This window comes from Paramormyrops kingsleyae, chromosome 20, assembly GCF_048594095.1.
Source record: "Paramormyrops kingsleyae isolate MSU_618 chromosome 20, PKINGS_0.4, whole genome shotgun sequence".
NCBI classification, from domain to species: Eukaryota; Metazoa; Chordata; class Actinopteri; order Osteoglossiformes; family Mormyridae; genus Paramormyrops; species Paramormyrops kingsleyae.
Genome location: NC_132816.1, coordinates 17,454,658 through 17,471,285, shown reverse-complemented (window position 1 = coordinate 17,471,285; position 16,628 = coordinate 17,454,658). Strand labels below are relative to the sequence as shown.

Below are 16,628 nucleotides of genomic sequence, written 5' to 3'. Positions count from 1 at the left end.
AGGGGGCGTCTCTGGTCTTGTCACAGTTCGCTTTGTTTTGGTAGAGGGTGGCGTCACTAAGCCCTGTTTTGGTGGGAAATGCGGACACGGAGGGGGCCAATTCGGGCGGGAGGGTTGGCTTGTGAGGCTCTCCAGGGGGGGCAGGAACCAGCAGTCCCTTACAAAAGTGTCCAGTCCCGCCTCGGGGTGGGGGTGGGGGGGGGGGGGTCAGCGAGAGTTCACACTTTGTTCTAATCCACTTCACACTGCGATTCCTGAACCCGAGTGCTGGAGAATCCTGGCTCTGTGTGGTCTGGCTCGGAGCGTCCCCGGGCCCTCAGCTCCGTACGGATACGGATAAGCCATGTGCGTGTGTGTGCCTCACAACCAACTGGACGCACCTTGTTTATTACGTTGTGCTCAGGTACTGGCGGGGGGGTGGGGGGGCGCTTAGGGGGCGATGCTGGGAGTGTGTGTGGCTGCCGTCTCCAACAGCAACACAGATGTGCCTGCCTTAAATAAAGTGCATCCTAATCTTGCCAATCCGGTTACGTTATCACCATGACAACAGACAGCGGGAAGAGGCAGGGCAGTCCTCTGTTTGCCCTGAGTGCAGAGTGCCGCTGTCTTCCCTCCTTTTTTAGTTACAGTTTTCCACTCGCCACCCCAGATACCCCCCCCCCCCCAATCGGACTCTCTAGTGCCCTCTGCAGGAGAATGACAGAACTTTCTGACTACTCAACCTTTCCTCACTTATGGTTTTATGCACCCCAGCATCTTCACCTACTACACAAATTAAATTACTGAACTGTGTATAATTAAAATATGCTGCAATACAATGCAGTACTGTACATAAAATATAGCTTATTGTAGTTTTGCTACAGTATCTCGTTGGCTCGTTTTTGGCCGTTTATCATAAACTCTTATAAGTCTACATTCTTAATTGAGAGAAAATTACTTTCTTTTTCCTGTCACGTTTCCTGTGCATGCAGGATTAGCCTCAGGTAGCTAACCAGAAGCAGACTGGGTTATCATAAGGCAAAGTAGGCAAGTAAAAAAAATGAATTACCGTAGTTTTAATTTTTTTGCATATGTTGTTATGTATAAAAAAGACCCAAAATGAGCACTGTAAGCAGACTACTTGATTACTATAAGTAAATTATTTAAACACTATCTATACAGGAATGCTTCAGCCCCAAGATTTTTGATCCATATAAGCAGTTAATCGCTATAAGTCGTTTCCACTGTATTTTGCTATATTCCACTGTATTTTTTATATTGCTAGTGTTAAAACCAATCGGTGGTATAACCTTTGGTAGCTGAAACTGTTTTTCCGCAGTGCTTACATTCTGCGTCTTTTTGTTCGGTGTCGTCTCCTCTAAAGCTGCAATCTGTCCAAACGACGGACAGGGCATTTTTCTTTGGCACAAGCTGCTGGAGTCGCTCAGTCGGCTCGGTGTTGGAGCCCTCCTCCATGCTGCTTCCGTATCGCAGACGGACGGGGCGGAGTCACATGATGTGGTTAAGGGGACAGCGCATGAACACACACTGAGGAAAGTGTTAGCAGATTTTTTTTTTAACGTGTTAACAGCATTTTTAAAAAAATAACTGACACGGGCAAGAATATGTGGGTTAGAGGTTCTGAATGTCGGTTTTGATTAATTTTTGATTAATTGCCCAGTCCTACTGATAGGAAAGTATTAGCCAATCCGTGAGGTGAAATAACGTTGTGCCCACTGCTCCCTCTGCTGGGCGTGTAGGTCAATAACTGGACAACATCGGGCAGTTCCAGTAGACCCTTGTGTCGGATATTTTGTGGTATAACTGGAGAAAGACTGAAGTCCATGACCTAAAATATTTTCTGCATTCCTGTGTTCCGGGGCGGGGGACGAGTGTGAAGGGGTGGGTCTATTTGTTTCTGTTGTCCTTCACTCATTTATCCTCTTAATCTCCATCTGAGCTGGAGTGGGATTTCCCCCCTACCCGGTCGGTCTTGGGGGGGGGGGGGGGGCGGTTCTGATGTAACACATTGCTGTTCGACTGCAACATGTCGTAGGTGAGACTCCTGGCGCCACAGTCCAAACCTCTGTAGCGGGTCCTGCTGTGCCACCAAGTCGTTACAGGAAGGGAGCTGAAGGGGTTCCGATGTTGATGGTGACCTGTAGGAAGTGGACCATTTGATTGAACAGCAAACTGCGGGTGGGGGGGGTTTGGGGGGGTTTGGGGGGGGTGGGGGTGGCGGTCTTGCTGAGTGGTGTCCTGTAGGCGCTGAGATACAGAGCCTCTGCTCCTCCCCAAATTGACAGCCCTGCTTTCAGGCTCCCCGCCATCCCCCCCCACCCCAGGTCTCCGCTGCATTACAGAGTCGTCCTACACGTCTTAACGCTGCTTCCATTTGCTCGGTGCTCATCAGAGGGTGATTTCTTTACCTATGACCTGGAAGCTGAGTCTGTATAGGTGTTTTTAAAATCATCTTTATCATTTTCTTTTTAGAAAAAAAAGAACAGTCCATCCATCCATCTTCCAGTATATAATCATGCAAGGTGGGGGGCCTGGAATGTAAAGCATCTATGCATTCTGCTTTCATCTGTTTTTAAGTTTTGTTAGAAAAAAAGGTGCGAGCCATCGTTTATATGAAAGCGGGGGTGAATTGGAGGTTTGTACGTAGAAACCCAGACGCCTGCGCGTGACCGACACACAATGTCGGTGAGTTTCTGTATGTTTCTGAGCTTCTGTGGGGTGGAGTGGGGTCTGCTGTTCCCCCACCACAGATGTGGACTGTCTGCTTCGGCCAGTGGGTACTGACAAAGTTAACGTTCAGGATCAGGCCAAGGGGCTGAGCCGCTCTGGGCCACATCATTGATTTTTCAAGCTCGGTCTGTTTGCTCACTCAGCTCCTACCACATGGTGTGTGGGGGAGTGGGGGGGGGGGGTCAGGTGCCCCCTAGCCAAATCGTGGCCTCGTTTCCGTGTCCATCAGGGTCATCTGGGCCCCATCACGTCTGGTACAATGGAGAGCTGCTGTCCGGAAGATCCTTAATTAAGGCCCTTAATTGCCGCCGAGATTCTGACTTTGACTTCCGTCCGTGCCAATGGCCACTCCGAGAATTCCCCCTCCACCTCATGTTCGGCTCCAGACGGGCTGCCTAGAGGCTGGTCGTCGTGACTACGTGTTGCCGTGACGTTGCCGTGAAGCACTGGTGCCGTGTCTGACACAGATCGCAGGGAGAAGGAGACATCGGAGCTATTAGTATTCAGCAGTTATAATGGGCTGGTCTGGCATCAGTGTAGCAAAATGGGCCTCAGATATAATTTCATCACAGTTATAATGGGGCTTTTAAAGCTCACTGATCCCGGATCTGTGTAATGAAATGACTCTGTTCCCTCAAATCTCACACGCAGATTAAAAAGGAAAAGCACACATAAGAGCGATGGTCTATCACCCCTGCCTCCGGCTTGCTCTTGCTTGATGTTCACCCCCCCCCCCCCCGTCTTCCTCTCTCTCCCTCCCCAGGTATCCGGCCCCAGATCATGAACGGTCCTATGCACCCGCGCCCCCTGGTGGCCCTGCTGGATGGGCGCGACTGCACAGTGGAGATGCCCATCCTGAAAGATCTGGCCACGGTGGCGTTCTGTGATGCACAGTCCACGCAGGAGATCCATGAGAAGGTGGGACGAGGGGCGTAAAGCAGGAGACCCTGCGGGGGGGGGGGTTGTGTGATGCAGGAAGCCCTGACTTTTAGCTGTAGCTGTTCCTCCCTAGCGTCCCCCCCCCCTGCTGTCCAGCTAATATGTGAAGTACATTATTTCGGGTTTTATACTCCGCCTAGTTACAATAAAGTGGCTCATTAGGTTTTAATGTTGCCGGGTGCTGGGGGAGGCACGCCTGTCTCCGACAGGGGGCCCTTTAAGGAGTCTGATGTCATTACCCTGACTCCGCCTCTTATGGATTCTCAAGCCCGAGCCGCACAGGTGAAGAAATCGCTGACGAATGGGAGCCTACGATGGAGAGGCAGGGATGGCCTTCACTTCTACTCTCACCGTTACTAACTAATAACTAACAAAAATAACTAAGTGGGGGATTACTTAGGGCAGGGTGGGGGGGGGGGGGGGGGCTGTTTCTGGTAAACCCGAAACATGGATCCCTGCCAAAAAATAAAAATAAATATCAGTTCAGCATATTTATAATACGTCGATCTCCAAACATTTCATCTATTCAGAGTTAGAGTTTGTGCTGGGATGGCCTCTAGTGGGACTTTGGGAAAATGGGAAGATGCAAATCGTGTCTCTGTCTCTCTCACTCACACACACACACATCTGTATTGATATCTTGGACCTCAGGGCAGGTCCCCAGAAGGACCTGCCCTGAGGCAGGGGACTGCCATTCATTTCTATGGGAAAACCCTAATCCCATCAATGACGACCTTAACCCCTAACCTTAACCAAAAGTAACCAAACAAAATACAAGACTTTTGCCATTTTTTAGTTTCTTGATTGCAGTCACGGATTTATGTGCATTTGAGTTTCCCCTTGTGGGAGCTGAAAAAAATGGTCCCCACAATGTCAAAATAACAAGGTTTAATCACATTATGGGGACATTTGGTCCCCACAATGTACTATATACATAACCCGCACACAGTCATAGAGAGAGAGGGAGAGACAGACGCAGACGCACACTAACCTTGACTTAACATCCTGCTGAGGACACAACGAGCTCCCGCACTAATGAAAGCTTTATGCTAATTCGCAGCTAGCCGGCCAATCACCGCTCGGCTAACACTGTTAGCCGGGGGTCCATTTAAAGCCACTATATTTTCGGCGCTTAGTGGATTTGGCTTTACGGAGCTCGCCTAGTCGCATTTGGGTCCGCTTTGGACGGCAGGAACACGGCAGCTCAGCTCTGCTGTCAGCTACCTTGCAATTACGCTTCATCCCTGTGAAAATCCCGGTCTGTGTTTCCGTCCCCAAACTGCACCCCTAATCTCAACTGTCAGGGGATCAGACTACTTGTCAGTATTTTATCTGGAATCCGAAATATTGTCTGCCATGTTAATGACATTTCTAAAATCCGTAGTCATCTTCATGTTGTGATGTCCTCAGATCTTCCAGTTTACCGTTGAGAAAAACAACAAAAATTTTACCAGTTCACATAAATGTTTCACGCCAGCAAAAGTTTTTTACGCAGCGCTTATTGTCAGGATGGACCTTATTTGGTATTCAGGTGTTGTTTAAGAGGACAGTGAAATAAGCGTTTTCTTACCATCATTAGTCAGTGGTTTTCCTTTAACTGGAAATAGAGACACATTGGGCAGTGGCCATTATTTCTGTACCTCCCTCCACCAATAAACAAACAGTTTGCATAACAGTTCTTATGACAAAGTGACTCATTACTTGAAATTTTACTTTATCTTTCCATCTTGGGTATTTTTAGAAGCTGTTTAGCTTAAGTACCAGATCAAGGGGTCCGGTCACGTTTCCTCCATAAGATTGTGTCTATATTCTAAATCCTATTTGTCCTCAAGTGTAGCTCTTTAAACGCTGCTCCCCCTGCTGTCTGCCTGCTGCAGGTGCTTAACGAGGCAGTGGGCGCCATGATGTACCACACCATCACGCTCACCCGGGAGGACCTGGAGAAGTTCAAGGCCCTGAGGATCATCATCCGCATCGGGAGCGGCTACGACAACATCGACATCAAGGCTGCCGGCGAGCTGGGTGGGTGGTCTTTCCCGGGGCGGGGGGGGGGGCTTCACGACCGTTGTCACGGTTACAGGCCAACTCTTTGCCTCTCAGTCATTGCTAAACCTGCCAGGATGTATTGAGCATCAAATAGGACTATATCAGTAATGGGCTGCAGAGTATGTTGTTTTATTAATTATTATGCATTTTATTGCATCTTTGATGTATTTCAGGGTTCTCCGGCAACAGTCCTGGAGAACCCCAGCCCCGCACAGCTTAGTTCTCTCCCTGTTCCACCACACCTGATTCACAAGAACTGTGTGCTGATTAGCAGAGAACCTGAAAATGAGATGAAACCCAAACATGTGCAGTGCTGGGGCTCATCCAGGACTGGAGCTGGAGAGCCCTGATGTATATATGCCTATTCTGAAGTGCTGTGTCGTCCTCAGGGAGGTGTTGGGGACCCTTGGGAAGCTTGTTACATTTCAGGGGGGGGGGGTTCTGATGTCACATTTGTGCGGAGATTGAGGCAGATCGCTCCTAAGGTGTAGATCCTAAAGCATTCAGTCTCTTCACACACAAGGACTAAAAAAAAAACAGAAAGAAGAAGAAAAATCAAAGCCCCCCCCCAAGCCAGTGTGCCTCCCCTCTGTGTCTCACGGGAGACTCTAAACACCGAATGATCCCCGTTTTCTCACAGGCTGGGGAAGAAAAGATACAAGAGCTGCTTCTGTCGTGAAATAGACGCGGCCCAGACGGTGCACGTCGGGCTCCGAGCGGAAACGCTAAATTCAGCAAAGTGCGGTTTAGTGCCGGCAGTTTACGGGCGATGCAGAGTCATTCATGAGGCCCTTTAAAGAAAGTGATGAGGAGTGGCGGGGGGGGGCTGGAGCCGAACCCGGACAGACTGCCCCCTCCCCCACCCGAGACGTGGGCTGGAGTGGTGAGAAGGACAGTACAGGAGGGGGGGGGGCTTGATCCTGAGGTTGTTGTATGGAGGGAGGGGACTTTGTTGTCCCTTTGTGTAACTGTGTTCATCCCCCCCCCCCCAGGGATCGCCGTGTGCAACATCCCGTCGGCGGCGGTGGAGGAGACGGCCGACTCGACCATCTGCCACATCCTGAACCTCTACCGCCGCAACACGTGGCTGTACCAGGCGCTGCGGGAGGGAACGCGGGTGCAGAGCGTGGAGCAGATCCGCGAGGTGGCGTCGGGCGCCGCACGCATCCGCGGCGAGACCCTGGGCCTCATCGGCTTCGGTGAGGGATAGCACCCCCCCCCCCCACACACCCAAACTCAGTCCCTCTGATGCAGACGACGCCATTTCCCTGCATGTCTCTCTTCCTTTGTGATTAAGGTTGCTGTCGCCCCTCCCTACACACACACACACACACACACACACACACACACAGCCTGTCTCTAAGGCCCCATTCCAAAAAGGGAGCCCCCCCACGACGATACGGGCCAGTTGAGTCGCTTACCTGATACTAATTCAGCTCCCCCCACTCAGCTTCCACATTTCCTGTTTAGCGATGATGTTTCCACAGGCTGCCTTATCTGTGTCGCCACATACCCAGCCCCCCCCCCCCCCCCATATTGTTAGTCTCCCCCCTTGGGCTGGCTTGAGTACCTTGAACCCCCCCCTCCCCTCCCCGAACCCACACCACCCCAGACAAAAAATCCGCCGACAAGCCAGGCAGCACAGCCGCTTTGTGCCTGCGCCCCCACCTTTAGGTTGACTGGTTGGATGGATGTACTAGGTCCTGTCCCACGGTGTCTCTGGTCCTGGGTCCCCCCCCCCCAGCTTGCCTCTTTAGTCAGGCTCCATCAGCAGCGAGCAGAACCTGACCTTCCGGCACCGGCTGAATGTAGGCAGCCTGGCAGGAGGGGCCCTACTGCAATGCAGTGGCTACACAGTGACAGATGCCCCCCTCTCTCAAGGACGGAGGGCTGGCCGCTTGGGGGGGGGGCAGGGGGGCTTCCTGAATGCGGGCCAGAACCGTGCACTGCCCTCGCACTGCGCAGCGGGGGAGGGGCGGGTTACTGACGGCACGACGGTCCCCTTAAACATATCGTTTCCTAAGGCATGCAAACAAAAGCAATTAGTTTCATTTTAATTATTTTGATTCTTCCCCTATTTGTTTCGCACTGCCTTATAACTTTGGGTGATAATGGCCCGATGTACTTTTCCAAGCTAGTAATGTGACTAGTCATTTTTATAATTAGGTTTGTTTTTGTTTGGCCACTTCTTAATTGGCTGTTGCTATGGCACGCCTCTCCACTGAGTGACTCTGATTGGACACCGTTTAATTGCAGTTATGTTGATTGGCTGAGTTTTTATCTAAGGTGACGTGCAGTCCCGGCCCTTTTATAGTGGCAGGTAGCTTACTGGAATAACACGGCTTTCAGCTTTCCTTGGCAGATGAGCACCAAGGACGCGAACCTGCAGCATTCCGGTTGCAGAGCCGTGCTCCTCGTGCGTTGTGGACCCACAGACTTTAGGCAGAATTGCAGTGCCTCTTGCAGTGTCTGGCATCATCCTTTATTTGAGATACTTGTTTGGGTCCCTGTGTGGAGGATTTAAATTATTCAGGTGGCAAAGAGGCCTGCATTCATAAATCTGTCATAATACCTGAGATTTCCGCCAGTGCCCCGGTTAGAGATGCAGGCAAGGGACGCTGCTGGAGATTTGGGCCCCATGAAATCATCACTTTGGGCCCCCAACCCAGACCAATCCAATTGTGTTCCAAAGATTTAGGGTCCCTGTCACTCAATGCCCCCCCCCCTCCCCGTCCCAGGTCAGGGACACTGTCCTAGCAGTTTTTTTTAGTTGTATTACTATTCCAATGCAAATGCAGTGCAGTGCAAATCAGCCAATCAGCTTTGACTTCCTTTGGCTTCTGGGGACCTGCCCTGAGGTCCAAATTTCATCAGCCACAAAAAGGCAAAGACCACGAGGGGGTCTATCTTGGTGAATACTGCAATCGGTTTGGATGCTGCGTACAGGGATACACCATCTGGGAACCCCCACCCCACCCCATCCTGATTCAGGGCAGCTCACCCCTTTTAGTGCCCCCCCCCCCCCATTGCTTATAAACATTATTCTTTGAATTCATTATCTCAGCCTATGGCTGCAGCAAGGAGCACCAATGACTGACTGTGGCTCGAGTCATGTGACTCACATGCGAGTGAGGCTAACTTGTGGCGGTCCCCCCTCCCCGCACAGGGCGCTCCGGCCAGGCGGTGGCCGTACGGGCCAAGGTGTTCGGCTTCAACGTGATCTTCTACGACCCATACCTGCAGGACGGGCTGGAGCGCTCGCTGGGCGTGCAGCGCGTCTACACGCTGCAGGACCTGCTCTACCAGAGCGACTGCGTGTCCCTGCACTGCAACCTCAACGAGCACAACCACCACCTGATCAACGACTTCACCATCAAGCAGGTGGGTGCGAGGGGGGGCTGGCCCCTCCCCCAGCCGGCTGCAGTGGCATCATTTCCGGGGATGTTTGGGAGAGGGAAGCGGGTGCTGCTTTTAACATGCTAATACAGATGGTTTGGGTTCCAATCCAACTGCTGCGTGTGTGGAGTTTGCTTGTTCTCCGGTAGTGTGTGGGTTCCCTGCCGTGGGTCAAAGGTGGTCAGGTGACTTGGCACCTCTAAACTGCCAGTTGTGTCTGCATTTATTTGTGCGTGTGCGTGCGCGTGTGCGTGTGCATGTGCGTGCGTGCGCGTGTGCGCGCCCTATAAAGGACTGGCATCTGGTCCTGGGAGTCCCCGCCATGTTCCCTATGCTGCCTGGGATGTGATCCAAGCCCCATTCTGAGCCTGAGCTGTTAGGCCATTATGGTGGGACCCCAGATGAATGCCTGGGCCTGATCAGCACACATAACTGTAACAGTGTTGTGTTTATAACTTATGCCGTTGATGTAAAATAAATTATGTAAAATGAAATGTGGTGTCTTTGGCTGCCGGAGCTGTGTGTGTGTTTTTTGTGTTGGGGAGGATTGAAGGATTATGTAAGTCAGTGTTATGCCGACGGGAGTCTGATACCCCCCAGTTCAGATACTTTTGCTGAAATTGGCCGGGCTAAATAGATATTTCTTTCCATCTTCTCTGCGGGGAGTCCGTCCACATGTATCTTAACAATATGCGATCCGACGGATGGACCAAATTTTCTTCGTCGCTCCATCTGATGTGCCGAGAGCCAGCATTTAGCTCCAATTGAAAGCGACGCGGGCAGTGTGGAGGCTGGCCTGGTGCGCTGCTGCCACCCGCTGGCCGAGATGAAGCACTGACAAACTCTTCCGCGCACGCCGTCTCCCCGGAGCGGCCACAGTGCGAAGCTCCTCATTCACTTTAAGTTTGGCGTGTTATTTACACCGTGGATCAGCGAGAAGACTTGCGGCCTGTCTGCCTCACAATAAAGTGTGTCTCTGTTTCTCCCATAGCCGAGACGGGAGATTTTTAATACCCAGAAAGACTGAGTGCCGAAGAAAGTGCATTTCATCCGCTTGATCTATCGTGGTATTTTGCTTGCCAGTGTTTCGCCATTCAGCGTGGTGCTCGATTCTGATTAAGAATCCTCCTCCCCTCTGGCACGCACTGCAGAGCACTGCACGCCGGAACAACTGGACACATGTGATTTCCACAGGCGGCCACTCTGATGAACACTTCAAGCAGTCACACGATGTCAGAGACACTAAACATCTACTGTACCTACAAACTGAAATCTGACTATGCTGTAAATATGCTGTACATAATGTCAAGTCCACTTACCTCAAGTATATATAGTACCCAGCTATCAATTCCAGATTTATTTCACATTTATTCCAGCATCTTTGCATTCTGCACCATTGCACTATGGTCCTCTTGCACATTTTTAATGTATTTTTTAATATATATCTGCTTTAAACGTCTATTTTGTAGCCTTTTTTTTCTACATGTCTGTTCTGTGCACGTAAATTGAGAGCAATGGAAAAAAACCTTTTATGTGTGAATGTACATGGCTAAAAAAGCTGATTCTGATTTTGATTCCCCTCCCTGCCCCCCCCCCCCCCCAGATGCGCCAGGGCGCCTTCCTGGTGAATACAGCGCGGGGCGGCCTGGTGGACGAGAAGGCCCTGGCCCAGGCCCTGAAGGAGGGCAGGATACGTGGAGCCGCCCTGGACGTCCACGAGTCGGAGCCCTTCAGGTGAGCGGCTGCCGGGGGCAGGACGGCTGGGGCCGGCTGTCACCCTCCCCAGGGCAGGGGCACCGCAGGAGAGTTTGGGGCCCATGAAAACATATCATATCGGCTGCCATCCCAGGCCAATCCAGTTATGTTCCAAAGTTTGTATGTATCCTCTGGGCTGCCTCCCCGCACCCTGGCTCCTTGTCATCAGGGGCAGATTAATGCAGAGGCTATGCTAGGCTATAGCCTGGGCTAGTGCTTCTCAACCCGGTCCTCAGGCACCCTTAGACAGTCCATATTCCTGCTCCCTCCCAGCATACCTGAATTAAACGATCAAGAACAGACCAAACGATCAAGAACAAACCAAACGATCAAGAACAGACCAAACGATCAAGAACAAACCAAACGATCAAGAACACTGAATGCCTGTTTGATCATTTGGTTTGTTCTTGATCATTTGATTCAGGGGTGCTGGGAGCTGGGAGGGAGGAAATGTGGAGTGTGTGGGGGGGGGGGGGTTTCCCTGAGGACTGGATAGGGAAACACTGGCCTAAGACCCTGTGCCCTACTTATGGTTGGGCAGCACCTGAGTGTCCATGCTGATGTCAGCCTAGGGCCTCAGGATGAGTTAATCCGCCCCTGCTTGCTCGTAATCTCTGCTTGCCCATTATCTGCAAAGTGACTCACTCCTACTGTCATTCTGGGTGTAAATTCCTGAATCGAAAGGTATATCTGAGCAGGGTATCCCTCGTCGCGCACATGGGGCGGGGGCGGGGGGGGGGGGAGGGCTCTAATTGCGGGTGCGGTTAGAAGCATAATGGGTTATGATTCCAGTTGGATGTGTGGAGCTGGGAAGCCCTCCCCCATTCCACTGCATCAGCACCACACGAAAGCCCGGACTCTGACCCGACCGTGGTACAGATGGACACACTGTGCCGTCAGCCTGTCGCAGCCGGGTGGCGTCCTCACTCCCATCAGGTGATTGGGACAGACCACTCGGGACCCAAGCGCTAACCAAAAGCTTTACGCTCCCCCGAGTGGTAAAGCTTTGCTTTTGTGTTCACATGACGTTTCACTCGTTTCATTACGCTTTCTTGTAACCTTAACCAGTCGTGCTTATGGCAGTGGAGTGGATTTAGTGAAAATTGGCGTTTTCAAAATAAAATGCGTCAGCTGAGAATCGAGTATATTTCTCTGCGGACCTACGTTGCCAGGGGCATTATTCCGTGGCGAGACACGTAAGCATTTCGGAGATTAAATTGCATATAAACCAACGTGAGGTACACCAACGACTTTTTCCAATTTAATAACCGATGAGCCAATTTCCAAAACTCACTCGATCCGTTTTCTGTTTTTGGGATTTGGCCGCCAGTGACCTAAAGTCAGGCTTCCTCATGTTGCAGCTTTGGGCACCAAAACTCACCCAGCCCTCATATAATCCAATGACGAATTTTGCTAAATTTCCAAAATAGAAATTGTCTTGAGCGTATCCCATGCACTGAGTTTTGGAAATTTGCTTTTCAGTTGCGTATGGAAGCTTGCCAGATGGCCGATTGGTGTTCAATCTTACTGTGCAAGTAATGTGGGGACAACTTGGCGGACAGGAGGCGTGTTTTAGGACAAGAACCAATCAGAAAACAGCCGAATTTTTGTGGATGATGTACTTTTGGTTACGTAAGACTGGTGGCCGTCGGTGCCTGGGGTTTGGGATTAGGAGTCAGAGGAATGCTTTTGCTCCATGCTGATGGCCTCCCCCCCCCCCCCCCCCCCCCCCCCCGCTGTGTTTTGAACCCCAGCTTCGCCCAGGGGCCCCTGAAGGACGCCCCCAATCTGATCTGCACCCCCCACACGGCGTGGTACAGTGAGCAAGCGTCATTGGAAATGAGGGAGGCTGCCGCCACGGAGATCCGTAGGGCCATCACCGGTAGGGATGACATCCGTGGTCCCACACACATTCACCACCTCCTCTGACTCACCCAAGGACCAAACCCCCTCCCCCACCCATTTCCCCAACACCTCATTTCCACATCAGTGGCTTCTGTGCACCCATTAGCAGGGGGCTCTTAATTGATGTCATCATTACCTTCCATGTTTGAGCATAGCGTATGAACCCTTGGGGATGGTCTGGGAGATGAGATCTCATTTGTTAAATTATATTAATTTGAGATTGTGTATTGAAGCCTGATCTATTTGAGGTCTGTTTCTCATTATCATGTCCCACTTTCATCATCTGGATCTAGGTGTGTTTTTTAAGGGTTTTTTTCTGTGTCAGGTATGATCAATGGTGTTTTTTTTTTTAATTATCGTTCTTTCAATGCGTTCCTGCCCCCATTCCAGGCCGTATCCCTGACAGCCTGAGAAACTGCGTCAACAAAGAGTTCTTTGTCACCACGGCACCCTGGGCGCTAATGGACCAGCAGGCCGTTCATCCTGAGCTCAACGGCGCCGCCTACAGGTAAGGAGGGGGAGGCGCACTTGAAAAAGCGCTCGGGGGCCCGTTCCTGTTACTTCTGTTTATTCGGGACCGTGACGCCGCTCAAAGAAAAAAAAAAAAAACCTTGACGGAATGCAAACTGCGCAGCTGAAATGTGCATGCTCTGAAGTACAGTAGAAAGGTGATGTCTAGCCCTTAATGTGCAGCCTTTGACCTCACTGTTCCTTGGCGGGGGGTATAGCCCCCCAAGGATGATGTTCTCAGCCGCTCATACAAACGGACTGACTGCTTTTTTTACACAGCCGAGTGAACCAAACCCCACAGGCCATAGCAACCGGTGGTGTCCAAGACAAAATATATACCTAAATCAGAACCAGGTAAATACTCAGACCTAGGCCTTTCTTGTCTGGTCAAGGATGGAAGCTTTTTTTTTTTGCATAATGCCTCATTTTAAAATGTTGCATTGCTGATCCACCCCCCCCCCCCCCCCTTTTCCAACCCGACTCACAGTAAGAATCTGTTTCCGCTGTTAAAGGCAAAACCAAACAAGCAAACAATGAACTGGTCTCAGCCGGTCTACTGGCCTCCTGGCCTGGGGTCTCCCCCGATCTGCAGCAAAGCTGATATCCCTGACTCTTAACTGTGAGCGTGTGCGTGATGCCCTCTGTCCCTAATCCTCGCACGCCTGTCACACTCCTCTCTGGCAACCCAGCGCGGCACACCTGCGGGTGCCTGCCGGCATCGCCGTGTGGAGCCTTTCTCATATTGCGAGTTCAGTGCCGACGCTCATCTTCCGAGGGGGTGTGTTGTTTGCTGTGCAGTGCCTGCTTCGATCTGAGGCCCGGGGGGAGGCGTGGCTCGCGGTCACGGCCGATTGGCTGTGCATTCACCCGGGGGGAGGGTAGAGCGAGAATGTGAGCTGGGGTCAGGGATCTTTCTGATGACCCCCCCCCGCCCCCCGGTTTGCTGGCAGCCTTCAGAGATCAGCGGGGCTGCCAGAGAACGAGAAGGAGTTGGGTTTCGCTACAGTGCAGACCTTTTTACAACCTTTGATTCTAATATGTCACCTTCCTATCTGTCGGTTCCGTTTTGTGTAGGTATCCGCCAGGTGTGGTGGGCGTGGCTCCAGGCGGACTTCCCGGAACGATGGAGGGCATAGTGCCAGGGGGAGTGCCCGTCACCCATTCTATGCCCGCGGGCACACACCCCTCCCAGGCCCCCTCGCCCAACCAGCCTGCCAAGCACGGCGACACCAGAGAGCACCTAGCCGAGCAATAGCACTACACCAGGAGAGCTCGGACCAACACTCAACCCGGGACCAAGGGACAGTGAGCCCACCCGCTCCCACTCCACACTGGGGACCGCAACACGTTCCGTGGATTTCTACCCTTCATTTAGTTTTTCTTTTCCTTTTTTGGTTCAGTACAGCTCTTGTATTTTTTGGAAAACGCCAGCTGTTTTTTTTTCTTCTTCCTCTTCTTGGACGTTTTTTGACTGTTGTGTGCGCCTTCGGGGGCGGGGCAGCTCAGGCCCCGCCTACTCACTCCTTGTCTGATTGGATGACTTGCTTCCTGATCGACCAACCACAGAGCTCGGACGACACCTTCTTGTTACTGGACACTAACCCCACCCCCTCAGCCTCTGATCCCTGCCCTAGATCTTTCCTGTCAATGTGTGACTTGACATTACCTCTTAATCTTTTGCTTTTAAGCACGCAAAATGTTTTAATTTTTTTTCCTTCAATGTGAGAAATAAAAAGTAAAAATGTATTATAAAAAGTATATATATTTATCAGGTGGCAGAAAAGGAGGAACGAGAAGATTGTCCAAAGCAGCGGCAATCGAGAGACGCCTTTAACCCTTTCCTGGCCAAACAGCAAGCCCCCAGCCTAATGCGTGGCATAAGTTTAGTTTTAAACTAAATTTTATTTTTTTGTGTGAACCACAAAAAACTGCAAGGTGTGTGAAATGTGGCAGTTCTGCTGGTTTCAGTAAAATGTGTGAATTCATGCGTGTTTAACATAGAGTATTTTCAGACTTAGGACCACGCGATCGTAGGTGTTCTGCTCTCCAGTGGGGGCCCCCGGCTGGTGACTGACAATCCAGGCCAACAGCAGAGACTGCGAATGGACAGGAGGGCCGAGATGCCGTCCAATTCTGCTTAAGTGTTTTGAGTTTTTTTATGTATGTTCACCCGGACGGGAATCACAGGAAAGGGTTAAAGAAATGATTTGTTACTACTCAGGAAAACCCTTTTTGACATTTGTTTTTCCCCCAACCCAAAATTTTGTCTGAGAACAACATAAAAACCTTCTAGTTCCCCCCCCCCCCACTCTTCTTAATTCCATGGTGGTGTTTTTATAAAATGGCCCCAATCCCACTTTTGGTGTTGAAACTTTTATGGAGTCTGTTAGATTTGTATTTCCTAGATAAATGTCCCTATAACCATAAACCTGTGTGACCTGGCCCCCGCTTTCCCGTTCCTAACGAAGGCCGTTCCGAGCTCCTGTGGAGGGGCGGGGGGTGTCAACTCTGTGAGCAATAGCAGAATCCTAATAGTGTCCCATCAATAGCAGGCGAAGGAGGAGTACGTTTCGTTTTTAGTGTGAGTATTTGTATTTGTTTCTTGTACAAGGTGAACACTTAGCATTCAGTGCAGTTCCAATAAAAAATACAGTTCTGAGATCCTATCCAGTTTGTCTCCGTTGTTTTTACATTCGCACACAAGGGGGCGCTCTGACACAACACATTGAACTTCCAGTTTGACTGAACGGTGAGACCGTACTTTGAATGTGGGCTCTGAAGGTTGTTTTATTCAAAAATACCTACATTTTAATTGTGAAAAATTTTAATTCAAATTGATTTGGGAACACAGCGGTTTACTCTCTTTCTACTCTTGCTTAACGTGAAGGGATTATTGGGTGCACAACCTTCTGTTCTTGTCAAATTTCGTTGTCAATTCTTTATGCCGAAGGCAATTCGCCAAATTTGGCACAGGTGTTCTGTAAAGTATTCACGAATCACTTTTAAACTGGGCAGGCAGGGAGGAGCGGGGTTATTGGCTACAGAAAGTTCCAAGTTTGAAACTGCCCCCTCAATTATTGGTTGATTCCGTATTAAAGACACTGAACAGGGACCACCTACAGTTCATGTACCTCAATAAGTAGAGCACTGTGCTTACAATGGAGAGGTTGTGAGTTCAAATCCCAGGGTCCACGTAAATTGTAACCATTCCCTCCACTGTAAGTTGCTTTGCATAAAAGCATCAGATTAAAAAGTGAAGTATATATTTACCTTCACAGTGGTCGAGTCCACCGATAGGTAGAAGCGTGGCATGTTAAAGGAATTATATTCCCCTGGAAATGTTACTG

At 50.6% G+C, this 16,628-nt stretch overlaps 1 protein-coding gene across 3 annotated transcripts in view; it reads left to right on the top strand.

The window, feature by feature from the left end:
• LOC140581310 (C-terminal-binding protein 2) overlaps positions 1-15,947 on the top strand; it is a 66,568-nt gene extending 50,621 nt beyond the window's left edge. For 2 of the 3 annotated variants that reach the window (XM_072703532.1, XM_072703533.1), the window contains 8 exons: positions 3,494-3,648; positions 5,547-5,691; positions 6,708-6,914; positions 8,882-9,096; positions 10,715-10,845; positions 12,621-12,748; positions 13,162-13,279; positions 14,356-15,947. In XM_072703532.1, the coding sequence (XP_072559633.1) occupies positions 3,494-3,648; positions 5,547-5,691; positions 6,708-6,914; positions 8,882-9,096; positions 10,715-10,845; positions 12,621-12,748; positions 13,162-13,279; positions 14,356-14,536 (1,280 nt within the window). In that variant the 3' untranslated portion in view covers positions 14,537-15,947. Of the gene's footprint in view, positions 1-3,493; positions 3,649-5,546; positions 5,692-6,707; positions 6,915-8,881; positions 9,097-10,714; positions 10,846-12,620; positions 12,749-13,161; positions 13,280-13,560; positions 13,636-14,355 lie in introns of all 3 variants that reach the window. The other variant, XM_072703534.1, reaches the window with a different exon arrangement.
• Positions 15,948-16,628: the final 681 nt, after the last annotated feature.